Source organism: Rhinolophus sinicus, linkage group LG02 (genome assembly GCF_036562045.2).
Source record: "Rhinolophus sinicus isolate RSC01 linkage group LG02, ASM3656204v1, whole genome shotgun sequence".
Classification (NCBI taxonomy): Eukaryota; Metazoa; Chordata; class Mammalia; order Chiroptera; family Rhinolophidae; genus Rhinolophus; species Rhinolophus sinicus.
Genome location: NC_133752.1, coordinates 173,721,314 through 173,742,162, shown reverse-complemented (window position 1 = coordinate 173,742,162; position 20,849 = coordinate 173,721,314). Strand labels below are relative to the sequence as shown.

Genomic DNA, 20,849 nt, shown 5'->3' with positions numbered 1-20,849 from the left:
TACCTCAGGTCTCTTGTGTAAAGAGAAAGTACTAAAAGTAAAACAGAACATTTGGGTCTTACAATATTTTAAACCCAAAGTAGTCTAGTTTGAAACAGACTCTGGGCAGTATCTTGTTTCGATTATAGAAAACTGGCAATCTGGCCAGGACCCAAGACTTGATTCTCAGTGGCTCAGTCTTCACTCACCTGGAAGAGATCCTGACAAAGAACTTGGATGTGGCACATAACCAAGGGGCACAGAAGCCGGTCCGTGAACCACATAGTCATTAGTCATGGTTTCCCCATCTCCCTTCATACGTGGACACAACATCCTCTGGCAGATGAAGTATATGGTTCCAGACACAAAAATGGTGACAATTACTCCAATAACTGAACCAACTGTATTGGTGGCCTGTGGTGCTGGCTCCTCAGTTGGATCTAAATGGAATGCAGTACAGTTAAGTAATGGAAAAACCACTGTAGGTTCAAAATAGTAATTGAAAACAGGGCTTGCAGGTAGAATGTGAAGCCAATGAAGACAACTCGAACATTTTTCTTTTTTATGAATACATACACATCATGCCCCATGGATATACAGATGTCAGCACTACGAATCAAAACAAACTATTCATAAGAAAAGACAGAAATTAAACAATACATTGGGAAGTATAACTAACTGAAAATTGATAGAAACAAAGATGTAAGTTGTAGATTACATATACAGATAAAATCTATCCTACTTCATTCTGTGTACCATAAAAATCAACAAGGTTATTTTGGAATCTCAGAAAAAATTTTAGGGCCAGAAGGGATGAACCTAGAAAAGTCATTAAATATTGTAACTAGAATGGTGAAGATGTCCAAAGCAGGTCTGAGCTTGATTTTAGGTTTGAAAAGTGACATTTAGGCCTAGTGAAAGGAAATTAGAAGCTAAAGATGAGCGTTACCTCCCAGGTCCAATACGCTGCTGCCAGAGTGAGTGTAGCTACCTGAGGGCAAGGATCTACTGCACAAGTTCTCTGATGCGTGAGGCCTCAGAAAAAGAGCGAGCACTAGAGGAAGACCCTGCCATGGCATCTACCTTCCCAGGATCCCTGAGCTATCTGAGGCTTTAGAAGCAGAGGGCAGCAATATTAGAGGCAGAGGGAAAGAGCAAAAGGCTTCATCAAATTTAGAGCATTACTCTTTATTTAGAAGAAAAATTCTTCCATTCTGAGTAGTCAGACTGTATCTCATAATTGCAGATCCTTAAAAATCTTCTTGCTCCCTCTTCATCTTACCTCAAATCTCTCATCCACATAGCTCAACTCACACTCGGGCAGATTAAATGAAAGGAATGAGAGAAAATTACATCAGTAAGTTACTTAATACGTAGGGGCTGCCAGGTACATGTTTCATCTATAGACTCTGAGGCACAGACTCTCCTTAGGCCTTGTGAGTCCATCTATCTTTTTCATTCCTTCTTAAGGCCTTGATACTCCTTTCTAACCAAGCTTCAAGAAAGAATAGTTTACACTCATTATCTCCAATTCTTAGTGTCTGGGTCCCATCTTAACTCACTAAAATCAGGCTTCTATCCTCACCACCGCACTGAAACTCGTTTGGCAAGAGTCAGCGTTTTCCAATTTGCCATATTCAATAAACCCTTCACCTCTCAAGACAGTCAATACTGCTGGCTCTTGTTTTCTTCTCAAAAATGTCTGATCAATATCCTCGAAGATACCCCTCTCTTAGCTTCACTATCTCTGATTATCCTTTGTTTTCTTTTGTTGGTTTCATTCTCTTCTACCTGCCTAACTGACTCCCAGAGCTCTGTCTGCCCCCTGCTATTTTCCTCCTCTACTTAACTCTCCCTGGGAGATTTTACCCACTGCCTCAGCTTTCATTATCAGTAATAAACAAAGAGCCCAAATCTCTCTCTTGAGCTACAGATCCACAGTCACCGACTTCCTGAACAGCTTTAATGGGATATCCCATGGATGACTTTAATGCAATCCATTTAAACTGAACTCACTGTCATCATCTGTCAGCTTCCTAGATTCCAAGGGTAAAGCAGATCAAAAATAGATGAGGTGCCTATGCCAAATTAAAGGAATTTAAATTAAATTAAAAACAAAAATAAATGAATAAAAAACCTGTATCAGGGCCGGCTCCTAACTCCAAAGGCTGCCAGTTCGATTCCCACATAGGCCAGTGGGCTCTCAACCACAAAGTTGCCAGTTCAATTCCTCGAGACCCACAAGGGATGGTGGGCAGCGCCCCCTGCAACTAAGATTGAACTTGGCACCTTGAGCTGAGCTGCCGCTGAGCTCCCAGATGGCTCAGTTGGTTGGAGCGCGTCCTCTCAACCACAAGGTTGCCGGTTCGACTTCCGCAAGGGATGGTGGGCTGTGCCCCCTGCAACTAGCAACAGCAACTGGACCTGGAGCTGAGCTGCGCCCTCCACAACTAACACTGAAAGGACAACAACTTGACTTGGGGCGGGGAATATATATATATATATATATATGTATATATATATATATGTGTGTGTATATATATATATATATATACACACACACACACACACACACACACACACACACACACACACACATATAATAAAAAACCTGTATCAGCCAAATATTAATTATACCTGCAGCCAAGACATGGAATGGTATTTCAGTTTTCAGTCCCTGCCATATATTCTAGTTAATGACTCCAGTCACTCCATGAGGTATTTCTGTGTCAACTTAAACTTATCCACTATACCTAAGTGGTTACCAGACCGATTTTATTCTATTTCTGACGTAACTCTGAAATCTATCTCCTCCTTCCCAGCACCACTGCTCCTCTTGATTCAGATCATCATCTTTTGCCTGAACTACAACAGTCTCCTGAGCATTTTTAAATTACAAACTGCAAGTCGCCGAATGGTGAAAACTTAGTGGGCTGCTACCAGCATTTTAAAACAGAAAACTTCAAAATGCATCCTACATAATACTATAGATAAATACTGTTGTACGACATACTCATATGTGTTTCTTTATGTGTGCAACCACGTCTTTGTATTCCTCTTGACGTGGTCAAAAAGTTGAAAGCAACTAATCTAACAGGATTCCCTGCCTATAATCGTATCACCTCCAATCCAATGGCTTTACAGCTTTCACAATTATGCAGCCATGCCAGTCCTTTGCTTGTTTTTCAATGACTCTCCATTCCGCTGGGGTACTGTCAGGCTCTTTAGAAGAAAATCAAGGTCTTCCATGATCTTATCTTTATGTTATCTCTTGCTGACACCCCTTAAGACATAGCATATATTTTGGCAGCCCATTTACATGTAGTTTCCCCCAAGGTGCTGGTTTCATTGTGTTTTTGAACAGGGTACCCCTCTGCCTGGAATGCAATCTCTTCAGTTATCTGCATAATTAACGCTAATTGATCAACACCCAATCTTCCCCCACCCAGAAGCCAGGCAGCTTTATTTGGTGGGTTTCATGGCCCTTTTAGATATGGACCTTGCATATCAAGGGATGACATATCACTTCTGTCCAAAGCACCGAGAAGCAGCCAGGCTCCAAAATGGGGAGCTCAGGCCTCCCCAGCTCGGGACTCAGCCATGTGTTGCTCCAGGAGCCCAGGGTGTTTCTGCCCAACCTCTGGGGTTGCAACAGGCAGGCTGGGCTCTGGCTGGGTCTCCACACGGCCTGGAGCAGGGAGCACAAGGGTGACCCCAGGGTCTGTGAGCATCCTGAGGATCAACTCCCAGCCTTAAGCACCATTTTTCTAAGAAGTCTTCCTTGATGAGCTTCATCTTCCTTTGTGTGCTACCACTTGTACAGATCTCTCTCTATTATACACATTTGCTATCAGTTCTCACACGCCTTTATCAATAAGTACCTCCTATGAGTCAGGCTGTATGTTTTATATACATTAAATCATTTAATTTTCTCACAACCACTAGATTAAACATTATCTTTATTTTAAAGATAAAGAAACTAAGGTTTATCAAGAACAAATAATTTGCTGGTAAGAGGTGGAGCTGGAATTCAAATCCACCTCTGCTTGGCTTTAAAATCCTTAATCTTACTACTACTTCAACCATGGAGGACTTTGAGAAACTTGGTACAGTCATCATGTATCTTCAGCACATAGCAGATATTCAGTAAACGCTTAATGAATAAATTAATAGATTCTAAAAGCCGTCGTGAGAATCCCATTTGAATCTGTAAAATTACCAGTTTAAAGTCTTTATTAAAATTGAAGAGTTTTTAAATGAGTTCTATCTAAATTCCATTAAACCAGTTTGACAGGTAGACCTGGCGTATGCTTAATTCCATTCAAAACTAAGTTTATCAATTTGGGATGTATTTTATGTCAGGGCACTGGTCAATAGTTACGAACCTTGAAGAAACTATAGGCTTTTCAGCCTAGAGTTTCTAGGCCCAGGGGTACCTGTTGGCTCAAGTATCCTTAGGCTACATTTAAAAAATCTCTGAAAATTACTGAGAGACTGGTAGAAACATAGAAACATGTCAAGAAATAAATATTAGACCTTAAACATGAACTAATGTTCAGAAACTCTGAAGTTGAGACCTTTGACTGATTAACACATATCTACAGGCATACCTCATCTCAGTGTGTTTCACTTTACTGTACTCCACAGATTTTGTGTTTTTCACAAATTGAAGGTCTGTGGCAACCCTATGTTAAGCAAGTCTATCTATCAGTGCCATTTTTCCAACACACTCAGATGATGATTAACATTTTTTAGCTATAAAGTATTTTTTATTAAGGTATGTACATTGTTTTTTTTTAGACATAATGGTATTCACACTTAGCAGACTGTAGTATAGTGTGAACATGACTTTTATATGCACTGGGAAACCAAATAATTCATGTGACTCGCTTTACTGCAATATTCGCTTTATTGCCGTGGTCTGGAACCAAACCCACAGTATGTCTGAGGTATGCCTGTAAATTGTTGGAGAATTTCTTTAGTTGTGGTAAAATAATACATATTCTTTTCTGATGCTTTACTAAATGTTTCTGTGAAGATTTCTGTGCCTAAGAAAATTGCTATCTTTAAGGAATTATTAAAAGCAAAACATAGAAATAAATCCCTTGTACAAATAACTAGCTTAACATTAATATTTGTTTCTTAATAAGGAAATACTGATTGTAAGTGAATCTCTCACACACAAAGAAAAGGAAAACATATTTTAAAAATTCTCCCTTAAGAGTAATATACAAGGTTTTAGTCCTACTTACAACAATCCAGCTCATCTGATTTGTCACTGCAATCCACATTATGGTCACATTTCTTATGTTTTCCAATGCACTGACCATTGGCACAGCGGAACTGATCAATTAAACAAAGCACTGGGGAAACAATGCAAATAGTTTTCTTATTTGTAGAATACTCTGGCAAGAGTCAAAAGTACTTTCTGGGTGCAAATGAAAAACAAATTAGAGTTTTAGATGTAACTTAAAAATTATTCTCTGGGGAATTCCATTGGTAGAAAGAAAATAATGGAAAAAGGAATCCAACAGGAAATTTCCTATTTTCTTCCTTATGTTAAATTTCATCTTTCACTAATCATTCTGTTAAGAATTAAAGAATTCTACATGCATTTCTAGGTGCTAAAGAATTCCAGAGAATTTACTGATTTGTTTTGTTTTGTTTTGTTTTTTGTTTTACCGTGTTAAAGGCCAGTGGAAGAAAGAGGAAAATATGAAATTACATTCTAATACATAAATTCACTAATTCAGAATTCCTTGGAAACAAGGGCTATTTTTACATACTGAAGGTCTAGTCTAATTTTTTGGCCTCATTTCTCAATTTGCTAAGTTTCTTACTGTGTATAAACCTTACGCTTAAGTGAGTTAAAATGGTAATTTGGAATATGTTACTTACTATGTTTAAACATAATAAACTCAAATGTACTTGAAAACCCTAAATCTACCACTGAGCCAAAGCAACACTCTGAATTTCAAACAACTTAATGGAAAAAGAACTACATAACCAGATCCCAGGAATTCTGGATACCTTCACAGTTCTTCTCATCTGATTTATCCTGGCAGTTTGCATCTCCATTGCATCGGAGGGCACCATCAATACACTGCCCACTGGCACACTGGAACTGGGACTCTGAGCACACAGGGCAATTGAGCTCATCACTGTGGTCTTCACATTCAGTGAATCCATCGCAGCGCCAAGCCACAGGGATACAGTCAATTTCTCCCGTGAAACAAGTAAACTGCTGAGGAGAACATGTGGGGGGTTCTGTAAAGAACAAGGGACAGGGGAATGACAAAAACAAAAGAATTGTCACAGAGAGGTACAAACAAACCTGAGTGAAGCTTAGTTAATAATCAAAATATACAAAACACTTTATAAATAGATAAAATTTGTAATCCATCTAGTCTAATCAGAGGAGAAATACAATTTTTACACTACTTCATTTAGACTCACTAATTTGTAAAACCGTAAGGCAATATTTTTCTTATATATTGTAATTCAAGTAGGATTACTATATTTCCAATCCATTATAATCTCATACATAACCTAGAAATAATCACTATATGCATCAACCTCCAAATAATTTAAAGTTAACCTAGAATTCACAAGTTTTCTAGCTCTGAAGTTCTCAAAGAGTGGTCCACGAACCCGAGTCACAGTGTTAAAACTGTTTTATAACTATACTAATACATCACTTGCCTTTCTCACTACATTTGCACTGATGCTACAAAAGGAATGATGGGTAATACTCTTAGCACTTTAGCAGCCTCAAGGCAAAGGCACCAAACTGTACTCTAATATTAGCTATTGTATTCTGCAGAGCCACACACAGGAAAATAAAAGGGATTTATTTAAGAATGTTCTTAATAAATTAGTAAAACTTTTAATTATATAAAAATCAACTCTCTGAGTGCACATATCTTCAATGCTCTGTTTGATAAAACGGGAAGTATGTACTATACAGCTCATGTTGCAAATCTAAGTGTGATGGTTCCTCAAGGAAAGTACTTCGAGTTGTAAACTCAGCCCAAAATGGAACACCATTTTTATCTAAAAGAACTGAGATAAACGATGGTTATTTACACTTGGGTATTTGGCAGTAAGTTTTTTAAAAATGAACCAGTGAGCCTGTTATTTCAAGGAAAACTATGGCAAATCATAACATTGTACTTCTGTGGCAAATTACAACACTGGAGCTTTCAATCAGGAATCATACTTTTGGAAAACCTGTACGCAACATTGTAAACTTGACAGATTCCTAGTACTCAGAGACCTTTTTCTGATGAGATTAGTGGTGAAATTAACATGAACTTTGGACGTTGTATAATGAAATGCATCAACATCTTATAATCTGGGAATTTCTGAATGAAATTCTAGCATTTCCAAATGATCAAGGTACAGGGTCACAAAATCATGCATGGGTGAAACAGCCATTCAGAGCACAAAATAGATAAATAGATTTTAATACAAAAGACTACAAAAAGTTAACTGATAAGAGCTTCAAATTCCACACTGCAACTAAACCTACAGAAAACTGTCACTTGTCAAGATCTGGTATAGAATTCAAGATAAATATCCGTAATTATTTGAAAAGGCTATTATTACAGTCCTCTGTTTTCCAACTACATCTATATGAGGTCAAATTTCTTTATATATTCCAACCAAAACTACTTATTACAACAGATTGAATGCAGAAGTAAAAATGAAAATTCAGCCCAACATTAAAGAGATTTACAAACATTTCTCATTAAAATGCTTTTGCTTTGGAAAACATAGTTAAAAATTTTCTTCACAGATTTTACTTGGAAACCTGTAAGAATCTGTTATTGTTATTTTCAATAAATATTTTTAAAGTTCTTAGTTTCAATTCTACTGTAATAAATATAAATATAACTTAAGCAAACAAAAGATGAGCTTGAGAACTGCCATTGCTTTGTTTAGCAAATGAGAAAACTGAGGCTCAGAGAGTCTCAGTGAATGCCCAAAGTCATAGAGCATAAGGGATGATTTACAAAAAAAGACTAGAAGGGCAGTCTCCTTACTTTTAACCTATTGCCTTCATTACAATATCACGGGCTCACTGACTTCTTTTAAAAACTTATGTTAGTAAATTCTCAAGAGAATACAACAACTTTATTATATGACTATGGGTTAGAAAACCTCTTATCTTTAAAACAGAATACTGCAGATTACAGGTGAATATTTTACATGGGGAACTTGAGGGTTATTTACGGAGGGAATTTCAGCCTATTGTGTATTCAGCCCTATACTACTAGATTATGTGGAGAACAAAAATAGATAAAATATGGTCCATGTCATTAAAGAGCTTTAATTTGGTTGGGGATAGGAAGAGACTAACAAATATAAAACAAATAATTACATTACTCTGAACTGCATGTTATACAAACTGTGGTAACAAAAGCTACGATTCAGAGAAGTGGAGAACAATAACAGTTAGTGAGGGTTTCACAGATCATGAGACTAGCTGCACTTTGAAAAATGAGTAAGATTTAGGATGGGCATGCAAGGAGAGAAATACATCCTGAAATACCACAAGTAAATCCACAGCAGCAAAACAAAATGTTCTGATATGCCACAGTGATCATCAAACTCTAAACAGCCAAATAAAAAGTGCGCAGGTTGGGAAGAAATACAAAATGAAATGGACAGGTAAGCGGCTCAAAGGAAAACATGTCTTGGAAGTCAGGCACAGGAATTTAAATTTTGTATATTATTTATCTCCACAGTAAAATAAAATAAAAAAATCTTGTACACTAACATTCACTGCAGTTTTATTTTTGATAACAAAAAATTGAAAACTACTCAAATGTCCCTCAACAGGATAATAGTAAATTGTGGTATATTTATACAAAGAAACACAACTCAGCGATAAAAAGAAAAAACTACCGATACAGTCCACTGTACAGCTGAATCTCAAGAATACTATATTAAGCAACAGAACTCAGACATTTAAAAAGCACATATGTCATGATTCCTTATATAAAGTTCAAGAACAGGCAAAGCTAAACCATGGAGATAAAAATCAGAACAGTGGTTACTTCTGGAAGAAGAGAATTGGCTGTTAATGGACATGAGGGTACTTTTCTTAATGACAACAGTGTATGTCTTGTTTGGGTTCTGGTGACACAGTTGTATATGTTAGTTAAAACACACTATTCATGTAATACATACACTAAAAATAATCACTAACTGTAAAGAAAAAAATCAAAGGTCTTTTATTAGACTTCTAAATGGTCCAATGATATCCTTGATTCAGTTTTATCTATGTTATCACTACATAAAGGTAAATTCTCTAACAGTTGCCATATTAGAATTAACATTTTAGCATCCTGATGTGAAAACACTTGTTTTTTTTTTTATTGTGGTAAAACATACGTTAAAAAGTTTACCATTTAAACCATGTTAAAGGGTACAGTTCAGTGGCATTAAGTACGTTCACACTGTTGTGCAACATTTGCTATTTTGGGGGAGACACTCCAAGTAACAGAGCTTAACTTTTACTGTGCATGTATCTGATCTCCCCAACTAAACTGTATGCTCTGTCTCAAAGATCTTCCAATTTCTTGCAGTCCAAGCAGAGTGCCTCACAGCTGCTACTCAACATGCTATTTATTTTTTTAAAAACTTAAGAAACTTAGCAGAATAAAACATTCTTATAATATCACCTTCTCAATGATTTTTATATTTTGAGTGTATAAGCCCTTTCAATCTTCGTTTCCAGAAATATGTATTTTATGTAGTTATCACAGTCGAAAATTTTAATAATTTTTTCACTTGAGCCAAAGTTTGGCTACATTTTTACATCAGCTTATGATCATAATGTTTATTAGCTGTATAGATTCAGTTACTTAACAATTTTCCTATCATTAGAAATTAGATTGTTTTTAAATTTCTGACACTGTATAGAAGTCTTTCTCCTTCAGATGAATTAACTTAGAATTATCCCCAAAAAGAGGATTTCTGAATTAAAGGAATGAGTATTATTGTGGTGTGTGATGTTACCATGCTATGCTTTTTACAAAGGAATGCATTAATTTGTTGATCTCATGAGCGACTGACCCAATTCCACTACAACATTATTGCTACTTAGGAATATTTTAATTAGTAATAATCGCACCTCGGATAAACCTCATTGGCTATGATACTGCCACTGCGCAAAGCTAGGAATATTTTAAATAAGACAGATAAATAAGAAAAACAGGGAACTGCTGATGATTTCAACAAAATAATATTCTTTTGACTGGATACATTTCCAACAATGATACTTAAACTGAACAGAATCTAGAATTCAGTGGATGGAGATTACAGGAGGTAGAATTCATTCATCTTGTTACCCTCTGGAGTAGAAAAAGCTACTATTATTAGGAAATACACTCATTTACAGGATGAGTTTCCCCTAACAGGGCACTGTTGTCTGAGTCCCAGGGTTAGGTCATGATGGAGTCACTCTTAGTATAACCCGAAAGCCAGTACAGTGCAGATGAATGGAATACAAGTGACCAACCAAGTTAGGAGAAAGAGCAATTTCACTGTCAAATCACACATTGCTAGACTAAGTTATGGAACATGGAACATGGCAATTGGCATTTAGACCTACACAAGAAAATGATAACATATTTACCTCCACATGACAGCTCATCTTGAAGCAGAACCAAGTGCATGGGGCAAGAGCATCTTGTAGTACCATCTCCTTTTACGAGACAAATATGTGAACAGCCACCATTATCTTGAGCACAAGGGTGCTGCCCTATAAAAAAACAACAAAAAAACAATAAAGAAAAAGGAAGGAAGAAGGGAGGAATGGAGGGAGAGACAAGAGCCCAGTCAAAAATCAATCATTTATGAATTACAAAAAAAAACAAATGTAAAATCACTTTGGATTTTATTTCCACACAATATAATTCCTCACTCCATCCCTACACAATCTACAAGAAAATGAGGACAATGATTTAAAAACATAAAATATTGTCTGTACATATTTATGCATAAAATACTTTAAAATATTTTCAGCAAGGTAATGGTGCAGCTCATGTTAATTTTGGTGAATAAGCTGATTATTGAAACTAAAAAGCTCATAGGGAGAATGCTGAGACCTGGATATTATTCTATTTAATATATAAAAACTTTTCTAAACTATAGATTTTAACTCAGAAATTCTTCCTTTCCGAAAGATAAAATGATTTTACTCAAAAAGTATATTTTAATGAGGAATTAACTGAAAATTAGAGTTCTTAGAAGAAAAACCTTCAGTTCACTTGGAACTCAACTATTCAGAAATGATCAAAATTATTTGCTTGGTCAAGTGCAAAAAATAATGTGCAATGTTACACGTTTAATTTCTTTACATTTGGGTTAAATTAAATAAACATACTCTCAAGCAACTTTTCAAAGTCTCTCACAAGTTGTATTCAATGAAGCCATTGCTTTGAATTTTCTACTTAGCTTGTGTTAAAAACAACTTGATATTTGTCATCACAGAATCCCCACATCTGATGTAGCTGTCCATTTATTATCTGAATCTCTTCTTACAAAGTCAGTGTGTGTTGATGACATTGGGGGTTAGCTGTCTACAAATGAGCAACTGTGTTACACTACATAGCTGTCCCAAAACAGACATCAGTCATCATGTTAGGATACACGAACTACACAGCAGTGTTTCTCAACCATTTAATTCCACGGTACTTTTAATAAACAAATATTTCATTCTCTTTAATATTAGAAATTTGAAAAAATGTTTTTCCAAACACAGACCATGTTTAAATCTTGAATTATGAAAAAAAAAAAGGATAACCCCGGAAATTCTGGAAATTCTGAAAAACCTCCACTGAGATTTTCTACAATAAGATATTCACATATCAACTGACTGAATAACTTAGGTACTGCGTCATTATTACCTTATTTCTATTAAATGTTCAGCACCAGTTTCATGTCATAACATCGAATAGCAACATTTATGAAAGCCTTGTGCTGAGAAGTTGAGGAGTTTCACTAGTCCTTTCTCTTTTTTTCAATAGTTCTCTCTTTAGTCCTCCATTAACATCAGCATTCCTGGTACAATCATTTGAGGCCTACAGCAGTGACTGCTAAGAGGGTACTTTTGATTACAGACACATATTAACAAAAACTAGTCTAAGATGATTGGTCATTAATAAGATAAAAAGAATATTTATGGCTACTTTTCTAAGCTGAGAATTAAAAAATTTATCCAAGAGGGGGAAAACAAAAACCATGCACTTAACTAAGCACCATCTTCTCTAAGTTTACACACTAACTTTCAGTTTGTTTTGCTTTTGCTAAAAAATGAAGTTATCCCATAACTATATTCAGCATTATATAAATATAATGTTTGCCTTTGTTCCAACAATGGGGTGTGCAGGGAATAAAAGAAATATATGCTTTATACCAGTATTCTTCAAGGGGCTGAAGAAGAGAAACAGAAGGCACGAGAAGCAGAGCCTCTTTTGTACCTGGGGAAATTTTTGAAAATGAGCAAGATCATTCCTTTCCCCCACTCCTGTTTTAGGGGGAAAAGATGTTTAATTTGAAAAAGCTACCAGGTGAGTTTAACATAAGGCTTTAAAAACATGAAAAGTTAAAAAAAATGGCAAAACCAAAAGTACATGAAAATCTTGAAGATAAAGAGGTAAGACACAAAAGAACATCTCAATTTTATCTTAACTTCGACCACACACACGAATCCTGCAGCTGGCAGCACTGCATCAGCACTTACTATATTCCTGAAGGTTCAGCTCCTTCACTGCATGAATGTCACTAAGCTGGGCAATTCGAGCCTGGACTTTGGTTCTACCCTCTCGACCCGTCATGTCAATTTTTTCAATCATTTGCTGCTGCTTATCAATCCAATATAGCCAATTTTCAAACACAGTCAGTCCCACAGGCTGCAAGATGTTGGAGTCTTCTAATACTATCCGGTTAGCACCTTGGAAAGGAGAACATTCAACAGAAATCATTCATGGGGGTCAAGTCATACCTTCACCGACTACTGAGTATCAGTTCAAGTCTAAAAGTACTGAAAAGGAAAATATAAGCTCTCTATCACAAAACTTTAAAATCATTCTCAGAAGGTACATAACATTTCAGAAAACTGGTAACAGACTAGGTATTCAAGTACAATCAGGAGCAAATAAGTGCCCTATACACAGTAAATATTCTAGTTCATAGAAATGTAGAAAAGAACTTAGAGCTGTTTTCAAATTTCTTTTTAAAGCAAAGTCCATTTTTCAAATTAAATTTTATGAAAAGCTCTAACATATAAAACAGACCAAAATCGTACTTCTCTGGATGACACAGTGGTGGTGAGCCCAGAGCTCTGAGCTTGGGCCTCCCCCACTCACCAAGCACACCTGAGGTATCTGTGAAGAACAACCCCACCTGGCCACACAGAACACAGGAAAAATGACTGACTCAAAAGTTACCTGGCGCAAGCCTCACTTCAAAGTAAGAATTCTCTCTACAACACTCCAAACACAGCCATCTAGACTCTGAAGAAGCAACCTATTCTATTGTTGAACCGAAGAAAGTTCTTCTACACAGTACACTGAAATCTGTGCCCCACTTCCCACCCCCACAGCTTCCCTCTCATTCAAAAAGAAAAAATATATTCATTCCTTTTCTCTTCCTCATAACAGTCCTTCAGATATCTATAGAACATATTCATGGTTCCTAAGTGATGAGTTCAATCAAAAAAACCATTAGCTTATATGTTGTAAATATCAGGGAAAGTTCCAGAAAAGAGACAGGCAAAAAGCTAAGCTTTAATAAATGGAGAAAAGTGGGGAGATATTCCAGGTGAGAAGACACTGCTTAAGGCAACATTCAAATCCATGGTGGGTTAAATACAAGTGTACTTATGGTCTCACCTAAAAATCTATTAAAATTATAGTAAAAAATTAAGGTATAAACCCATGAAAACAAACAGAACAGAAGAGCAGAAAAGCGATACAAAATTTGAAAGTTGGAGGACAGACACGGGATAGTAACACAGTGGCCCAGAGAAAGCTAAATGCCTGCAGTTAGTGACGCCAACAACGAGCAGTAGTTGGATGTAACCAAAGTATCGAGCTGCTGACGGGAACCACCTTGAGCACCTCTTGTAACTGCAGAAGTCAAACGTGACTTGTATTCATCTTTTGTTATCGGTATATACTGAGTATTACAATTTTAATATAGTTTTCTTTTCTTAAAATGTGTATACATTGTTTTGGCACCCTCTGTATAGTATAAATATTTTCAGAGGGCAATTTGCCAGTAAATATATACTGTATAGTATTAAATTTTAAACAAAACTAGATCTTAATAAACAACTTAATTTTTAAAAATCATCCTTCTATGTCACTGCACGCAGATCTACCTCATTTGTTTGAATGACTGCGGTATTTCATACACTGATGTAGTAGAATGTATTTCTCTGTAATAGACTATTACAAATAATGCTAAGTAAATGTCCTTGTACAATTGGGTCAGCATTTCTGAAAGACAGCTACCTAACAGGGAAATTGACTGGCAAATTGCCCTCCAAAAAAGTTCTACCAATGTCCACTTCTACCAAAGTGCATGAGCACATGCCATTTTCTACCATTTTGGCCGTGTTGGATATAATTGACTTTAACATATTTTTTCCACTCTGATGGACACAAACAGTGTACTATTTTAATTTCATTTTCATGATCACTAGAGTGAGGCCGCACAGAGTATTTGGACATTAGATACCGTGGGGAGAGGAAGTAGCTATGACTGCAGACAGAGGACTGCAGAGAAATGAGAAAGTAAAACTACATCTGAAGACCAACAAATGATTTGATTTGGTTAAAACACCAGAAACATTAAGATCATGTGAGTTATACGATGCGTTTGTGAAAGGCAAATACCAACGTAAGTGTACAACTAGACTTTTTTTCTTCAGGTTATGAAACTACCCTGAAGATTTTTTTTAAGTACAGTAGTGACGTGATTAGAAAACATGCTTCAGAAAATTAAACTAGAAAGAGCGTGTGAACTTTCAGAGGGATGGGGTGGGCAATCAACAGGGAAGAGACTATCATAGGTTAGAATTCAGACCAGAGGTGAGGAGAACAAAAACTAGAGCAGAAGAATTAGAAAAGGAGAAGAATTACATCAGGACTATCTTATTTACAGAGCCCAAATGAAGAAAATTGGCAAGTTATTAGATAATAGAGGGAGCAATGATATTGAGAATTGAAGAAAAAAATGCTTCCCAACCAACTTGATGCTGATTACTTCCAGTGAATAAAACTACAGAAATATGCACAAAAAATAATACAATGGAAGAAAAATACAAATGCAACTGATGAATCATCTCAATAACTCCAATCAAAATCAGGGAACACATTTCTTGGGTACCTGAGAGATCACTGCTTTCAATGCGCCGGAGATCTGAATCAGCCCAGAAGAGTTTGCCCAATCTGCTATCAAGCGCTAACGCAACGGGTTTACTCAAGCCACTGAAAAAGAGGACCTCTCGTTCTGTTCCATCCAAAGCAGCCCGTTCAATTTTGGGAGATCTTTCCTGAAGATTGGTAAAATACATATACCTGAAGAGAATGGAGGAAACAGTAAGTTTACCAACATGAGAAACCATACAATATGAGAATATTCTTGTTGGTTAAAACAAAAGGAGGTAGAATAACATAAAATCTTACATGTAAATATTTATTTAGAATATATTTTCTAAAAAGCCATGAGGTACTTTTTTGTTACTTTCAGTAATAGTAACAAAAGATACACAGAATTTCTGAGGGAGCTAACTTTCATGCGTTAATAAAACGAAGTGCTAGATAAAGGCAGACCTATGCTTTTGAAATACTCCAGTAAAATAAATAAAAGAGCAGCAACCAGAGACCGGGACACAAAATTTTAAATTCCTTCTCTTATTATCCATTTCATAACTAAACAGTCATATACGAATCATTTCTTGTGTTTAACTTCTAGAGTTCATCTCTTTCCTGTAACTCCTTTGAAGCAAGCTACTTTCCTTGCTGAATTCCTTATCACTCATTCATATGCAATTAAGTACTATTTATTAAATGCAAAGCTCTGTATTAAATAAAAGAAGACATATTAGTTCGTGTCATAAAGGGACCTAAAGTTTAGCAGGAAATATAAGCCTGAGAAACAATTAAGTATAAGGTCAACTAGAAAGGACGAGGTCTGACTAGAGAGGCACTGACAGAGCTGTGGGTGTACGGCACAGGGGAAAGCCACAGCTGGCTGCGGGTGGCGTAGATCAAGGAAAACTTCATGGAGGATGTCACAGTTCAAATGGTCCTGGCGGCGTGGGTAGAAAATTAGAACTAAAGCAATAGTGACTAAGAAAGGAAATTCTAGGCAGTGAAAGCGGAGAAAGCAAAGATATAAGAAAATGCAGTGGCAGGTGGATGGAGAATACTGTTTTTCCCTGGAGCACAGAACACTTAAAGGTAAATAACTAAGGGCTGAAAAGGAAGGCTGATGAGGGTCTCAGAGGCCAAGACATCTGAATGTCACGTTAGTAACATACCCTTTCTCTGGGTTTACCACGATGGCTCGAGGTCTGTCTTGCTCGCCTTTTAGCACCACTCCAATTGATCTCCCATCTAATCTTGTTACATTAATGACATTGGTGGCCTCACAAGTCCAGTAGATATAGCGGCTATAAATATCAATGCTGAGGTCATAGGGTTGTATTTCTAGGTTCTGATTTGGAACTGAACTCACAACCACAGTAAAGCCCTAGGGAAAGAAAAAAACACACACATAGAAAATTAGACTCCAAACCAGATAGCACTGAGGCAGTCACTCACAATGCTTACACTTAGGTGGTCACACACCTGAGAAGGAAGTCTCAAGGAACATTTCTTATTGATACATTTTTTACGAGTAACATGCTTTTTGGTAACATGCATTTCACATGTTCCCTTCGGTTATCATGACATGAGCAGAAGAGCGAGCTAAGACCATACCAGTTGCTCTAAGAATCTGACAGTGTATGTATAGAGATGAGTGTGAGAGGTGGCAGCTCTCTCTTATAGACAGCCATGGCTAGAACCACACCCCAGAAATACCTCTAAAGCAGTGGTTCTCAACCAGGGGCTTTAGCAATTTTTCGATTGTCAAGCCTCTGGGGGGTATAACTGGCATCTAATGGATAGAGGCCAGGGATGCTGCTAAACATCCTACAACGTGTAGATCAGTCCTCCACAGGAAAAATTATCCAGTCCCAAAATATCAAGTGCTGAAGTTGAGAAACCCTGCTCTAGAGACAACAGCAATTAGGGCTACAAACCACACCTATCAATTATGTCTTTCACTAATCCTCAAATACACTTAAAAAAAAAAAATTAACAAAGCTAAAGCAAAAAGAGTCTTTATTCATCTGTTCCCTCTGAATAAATTATATTTTATTTACTCAGCATCTCTGAGGTACCACAGTCCATAATGAGGCTATCTAATTTATTTTCCATGTCCTTGGCTGTATAATAAGCTATAATTTCTCTCTACTAGTTATCAGCCTGTTAGCCCTAACCCACCATAGTGTAAGGTGCATCTGCAATATACCCCTAAAATGATCCCTCAGTAGCCTTAAATACTTTACCTCTTTGCTCTGTTGTGTGAGACAAGACATAAAAAATTAGTAATCCAATCTCCCTAAATTTTAATATGTTCAGTTTAATAACTGCTATGAGGAAGATGACAAATAATTATGTACAGTAATCCCAGTCTAAAACTGCTTGGTCATAAAAAGAAAGCAAAGAAAAATGGACAGTGGTATGTAAACCATGACTAGTATGTGTAATAGGTAAGATTTGTTGATAATATTCTCATTCCCACCCTATAGTCACTAAATATTTACCAAAAAAAAAAAAAAAATCACTAGATTAACCATAATATATCCTAGATGTTTTTAATTTACTGTGGTTGTATTGTATGTTTCCTATCCTCTGAACCTCTTAAATAATAGTTAACTAGGAACAGAACTCTTATTTATTGAGTCCCTATCATGTAACAGGTAATGGGCTATGTGTTTTACATTCCATGCAGCTAAAAAGTTCATAAACATCCTAGTCAGTGATACAGCTGAGATCAGAACCAAGGTCTATTTGATTTCGAAGCTTCCAACATTCCATGTAGATGGAATCATTTTTTTGGGGAAAAAAGCTATATAAATGGATATGGGTGGCAGTGATGAAGTCATTGCCAATATATGAGGATAAGTTAACCTAATACAACTTTCATTCCAATAGCATTATCAAACAATTGTTTAGTCAAAGATCTTCAGCAGGAAAAAAGGCTGCTCCATCCAGAATTTCAGTCTCTCTCTCTCTCTCTCTGTCTCTCTCTCTGTCTCTGTCTCTGTCTCTGTCTCTCTCTCTCTCACACACACACACACACACACACAATCAAGACTTAAATAAAATAGGATAGTTGGTTGGTCCAATTACTAGGCAGAAGAAATGGATTTTGCACTGAGCCCTGAATTACCTGGCTGCCATCTTCCTGTGCTTTTCGGATCATGTTTTGTCGTGAGTCAATCCAATAGAGCTGCTTGTCCAATGGGTCATAGTCAATGGCCCGGACATTCCGAAGGCTGTGGATAGGAAGGATGATGTCAGGGCTCTGTTGTTCATCAATCACCATGCGGTTTATGGCGCTCTTTTGACTGAAGAGCAGGAAAGTAGTTGGAGCTTAAAGAAAGAAAAGAGTAAATCTGAAACAGTTACTCTAAGTCCTGTATCACTCAAAGATTTGATCAGCATGTGGCTACATCTCATACAAAACAGACATAGATGTGGAAGAGGTAAGATTGAGGATAAAGGTCTTTGATATGCTCCCGGAAACTCTCCAGTGACATTAACCAGCACTCTGGTTACCAAACCAGCTATGCATTTACTCAGCGACACAGCCACCTGGCCTATTTTTCCCCATCTTGTCCATAGTGGTATCAGAGACTTGATTTCAATGAAGCATCTCACAAAGATATACAAAATGTTCCCTGCTTATCAAGTGAATAATCCTGTTCCTCCTTAACCTATTCTGTGGGTGGCAGGAAGCCTGGGCCTCCATATGTCAAAGGAAAAACTTCAAGACCGGTTTTAGTCTCAGCTCTCTCACTGTCTTGTCACTTGATCTTAATGAAGTAATTGACGTCTTTGCGTCAAAGTTTACTCAACTCTAAAATAAGGTTAGCGCTATCTTGTTCTGTTCACTGAGTTGTTATAAGAATTTTACAACATGTGAAAATACTTTAAAAATTATAAGGCATTACGTCAATTATACCCTTAATTAAAAAAACTGTAAGGCATTGTATAAATGTAAAGTAAAAATAAATACTGTTTATTATTATATCAGCAATAATAACTTGGTATTAATAGGAATCAAACCAACCTTCATAGATTGCAGATAAAGGTTTTATGTTGTATTGTGTGTATGTGATGGTTGCAGTGAGAAAGAGCCAATATAAATCTCACATCCCCCCACAAAACTAATAACAAATGCTTTATACTCTTTATCTCTAATGCTCGTAACAAACCTTGTATTTATATTTTCACTAAAAAATATTCTGCTCTGATGCTAAGTTGATGCCCTAAATTTTTGAAATGGGAAAATGCAACAGAGACAACATTACCCCTCCCCAGAGAATAGGCCTCTGATTACTACGTAATCATCTTTAATGCAGGAAAACATCTAGGAAAGAACAGCATTTGACAGTGCTATCAACAACTTCAAAGTCTAATGGCACTTTTAAAATCTTCATTAAAATATATATAAAAATTTCATAATATATTTTATTCTCTTGGGAATCTGTCAGCACTTAAATCCAGTAGAATTTTGTCCTTCTCAAGGATATAGACATAAATGGCCAAGCCAGAACTCCTTCATTTCCCCCTAAACCCATTTTTCACTGCTCCATTATTTGTGGTTCCCTGGTTTACTTTACATTTAAACTCAAATGTATATTGGCTTAAATCCCAAAAAAACTCATTGGTACTCACGGTACTCACAAAGAAACTTGGTATTCACAACAATGAAATCCTGCTTTAAGTTCTTCCCTGGGGAAAAGCCCACACCTAGCTTGGAAGATTTAGAATGTATTCCAATGATCCCACTGGAACTCTCCATTATCTGGAGTCCATCCATCACATATTGATTTAACAACTTTTAGCAATTTTAGTAGAACCCATGCCTTAAGTAGTAAGAACACATGTCACAACAGAGTAGCTCACAAGTCTCCCATCTTTTTTTTTAAGAATTTTTTTTTGGCAGTACTACTTTCTTATAAAGGGGGGAAAAATGCTCCAAACTGTAAGTTTCCAACAGAATAAGCACCACTTATACTAAGACATACAATGAGACTTAGAAGAAAGACCCAAGTTTTAGTTGCCAACTTTTCCTGACTGGGAAATAATATCAAATATGTATTTGGCTCCTAGTATGTTTTACTGAGTACTATTTCTTTTTGAGTCAAGTTTTAACCTTCAATAAGATTCTACAATTACGTGTTCTAGAAATGTGAATTAAGACCAACCTGAATGTGGCTCCAAATAAATGCTTCTTTCTAAAAGTCTATCGGTGCCATTAACAATTACAATTAATATTTCTAAGAGGAAGCTGATATTTTGAATTACTTAAAAATCATTCAGTGCTTAAAGTGACAAAGCATATGCAATTTTATAAGCCTAAATCCATCCTAATTTATATAACTTCTAACCACCTCATCTCCTGGGGAATGGTGCTTTAAAAATTGCTCTATCGGGGCAGCCAGTTAGCTCAGTTGGTTAGAGCACGATGCTCGTAACACCTGGGTTGCCAGTTCAATCCCCGCATGGGCC

At 36.6% G+C, this 20,849-nt stretch overlaps 1 protein-coding gene and 1 pseudogene across 1 annotated transcript in view; both read right to left on the bottom strand.

Annotated features, from left to right (window-relative positions):
* The window catches only part of LRP6 (LDL receptor related protein 6), a 125,869-nt gene that overhangs the window by 5,635 nt on the left and 99,385 nt on the right, over positions 1–20,849 (bottom strand). The window contains exons 13-20 of the mRNA XM_019744743.2: positions 18,502–18,704; positions 16,541–16,752; positions 15,385–15,575; positions 12,734–12,943; positions 10,625–10,750; positions 6,010–6,246; positions 5,232–5,342; positions 189–419 (exon numbers count right to left, since the gene is read on the bottom strand). Of these exons, the coding sequence (XP_019600302.1) occupies positions 189–419; positions 5,232–5,342; positions 6,010–6,246; positions 10,625–10,750; positions 12,734–12,943; positions 15,385–15,575; positions 16,541–16,752; positions 18,502–18,704 (1,521 nt within the window). The remainder of the gene's footprint in view (positions 1–188; positions 420–5,231; positions 5,343–6,009; positions 6,247–10,624; positions 10,751–12,733; positions 12,944–15,384; positions 15,576–16,540; positions 16,753–18,501; positions 18,705–20,849) is intronic.
* On the bottom strand, positions 10,015–10,165 carry LOC141570327 (U4 spliceosomal RNA; annotated as a pseudogene).